At 48.4% G+C, this 2,578-nt stretch overlaps 1 protein-coding gene across 1 annotated transcript; it reads right to left on the minus strand.

Annotated features, from left to right (window-relative positions):
- Positions 1–1,600: 1,600 nt before the first annotated feature.
- Positions 1,601–2,577, minus strand: LOC114071288 (olfactory receptor 14J1-like; the record flags this gene model as incomplete). The annotated part of the gene is made up of 1 exon (XM_027909081.1): positions 1,601–2,577. A coding segment is annotated over one exon (795 nt), but the record flags the coding sequence as incomplete, so codon positions are not given.
- Between the last annotated feature and the right edge of the window lies 1 nt (position 2,578).

Genomic DNA, 2,578 nt, shown 5'->3' on the forward strand with positions numbered 1-2,578 from the left:
CAGCAGGGCCAGGGGAGCACAGCCTGCAGCACAGATGGCCAAGGGCTCTGGCAGGGCTGCAAGGCCCAAAGGCACCCAGGCCTTTGTACCCTTGGCTCTGGCAGCTGCCTCTGCCCCTCAGGCCACCACAAGACACTTTCCTTTGTCTGCCTGCACTCCTGGCCTGCAAGGATCTGCTCTCAGGAGTCCTTGGGGAGGCTTTGTCAGTGCCTGCCCTCAGTGGGGCCCAGCAATGCTTCGAGGGAGTGGGAGTTTGGCTTCTGACTCCTTGAGCAGCTTCTTCAATCTTCTCTCAGTACCTCAGGATGATGGCCTTGTCTCTAAACACACTGTGGGGCTCATTAACAGAAAAACAAATTATTTCCCTTCTTTTAATTGTCTTTATGTCTTTAAAATTCCTACAGCTAATTGGAGTTGTTTTGTGGTTTAGCTAATGAGGAAGTTTTTAAAGTGGAAGTCAGAGAAATATAATTTGTCTATGACAGGGAATGATTTCTACAGAGCTTTGGGATGCAAAAGGGTCAGGGTGCAAAGGATTTGGACACAATGTAAAGGGGACAAAAGAGATCAGTAGCACCTAATCACTGAGCAACTTTCAACATTTTCAACATTCCCTTTTAACAGGGATTCAGTAGCATTTACTACAATTGAACAGGGACTGAATTATAGATTCCCAATAACAACACTCACACCACAGTCAGTTCACACCCACACCCAGGCAGAGATGTGTGGACACATCAGGATCTGGGGTTTGGCTTCTGACTTCTTGAACAACTTCTTCAATCTTCTCTCAGTACCTCAGGATGATTGACTTGTCTCTAAACACACTGTGGGGCTCATTAAAATACAGACAAACAAATAATTTTTTTCTTTTTTTTCCAACAGAAGAGGTTCCAGGAGGCCCTACACTGTCCCAATGGCCCCTTCATTCCATGAGTTCCCACAGTGTCACAGTGACCCCTTGATGCCACGAGTTTCTGTGCTTTCCAGGTTACCTTGGGTTGATTGAGGACCTGCACTGTCTCAGTTGGCCCTTGATTCCTCCAGGTTTGACAGTGTCACAATGGTCCCTTCAGCTCCAGGAGGCCCTGCAGGGTCACAGTGGCCCTTGGATTCCATGGCATTCAGCAGTGCAATAGTGGTTCCTTCATTCCATGAGTTTCCCCAGTGTTTCAATGACCCTGGACTCCACATGGCCCTGCTGAGACCTGATTGGGGAGAAAAATAATAGGATTTATTACTAGTAAGATAAAAACCAAAGAACTATATATGTATTACAGTTCTAATCAGGCAAAAGTACAATGCATTTACAGAAATACCACTCCCCCAATTTGTATCAGTTCAGGAGGAGAAGCAGTCTCATTCTCCATTTCCGGTGCTCCAGATCTTTTAAAAAACTTTGCAGCACTAGAGAGTTCTTCTTCTTCTCTTTCTAGGATTACAACTCCGATTCGTCACAGCTGGAACTGTTTCTCTCTCTCTCTCTCTCTTTTATGTAGACCTCAGGGCTGGACCAATCCCCCTCCTTGGCTAAGACTGGAGCCTGGGGGTTTTTATGTTTTTTTTGTTTAAATTCTCAGAGAGCACAATTCAACATTTTTACATCTCTGGGTCAAAATCAATGGGTGGACACTGAAATTAGAAGGCAGATGCATAATAATATATATTTGCACAGGAATTTATTGCAAGAAGAACCCAATGACATCCATGAAAAACCTGAGCAGGAAGGCTGGACCATTACGGAGTCCCCTTCTGAATGCTACACACCAGGATACAGGCACTTTATTGCTGCTGAAAGCATCCAGTCATCATTTTCCTTATGGCATCCTTAAGCTGCTGGTTCCTCAGGCTGTAGATGAGGGGGTTCAGCACTGGAGGCACCACTGAGTATAGAACTGACAGGGTCAGATCCAGGGATGAGGAGGAGATGGAGGGGGGCTTCAGGTGGGCAAAGAATGCGGTGCTGAGGAACAGGGAGACCACGGCCAGGTGAGGGAGGCACATGGAAAAGGCTTTGTGCCGTCCCTGCTCAGAGGGGATCCTCAGCACAGCCCTGAAGATCTGCACATAGGAGAAAACTATGACAATGAAACAGCCAAATGCTAAACAGGCACTAACCACAAGGAGCCCAATTTCCCTGAGGTAGCCTGAGTGTGAGCAGGAGAGCCTGAGGATGTGTGGGATTTCACAGAAGAACTGGGGCAGGGGCAGGGAAAATGTATTGGCTGTGTGCAGCAGAGAATACAGAAACCCAGAGGCCCAGGCAGCTGCTGCCATGTGCGCACAAGCTCTGCTGCCCAGGAGGGTCCCGTAGTGCAGGGGTTTGCAGATGGCAACGTAGCGGTCGTAGCACATGATGGTCAGGAGGGAAAACTCTGCTGACATAAAAAAATAAAAGAAAAAGGCCTGTGCAGCACATGCTGTGTAGGAGATGGTTGTGGTGCCCCAGAGGGAGTTGTGCATGGCTTTGGGCACAGTGGTGCAGATGCAGCCCAGGTCTGTGAGGGAGAGGTGCAGCAGGAAGAAGTCCCTGGGGGTGTGCAGGTGCTGGTCGCAGGCTACGGCGCTGAGGATGAGG

The sequence above is a fragment of the Empidonax traillii genome, unplaced genomic scaffold (genome assembly GCF_003031625.1).
Source record: "Empidonax traillii isolate 1590-97213 ecotype Southwest subspecies unplaced genomic scaffold, ASM303162v1 scaffold1941:size121899, whole genome shotgun sequence".
In the NCBI taxonomy this organism is placed as follows: domain Eukaryota; kingdom Metazoa; phylum Chordata; class Aves; order Passeriformes; family Tyrannidae; genus Empidonax; species Empidonax traillii.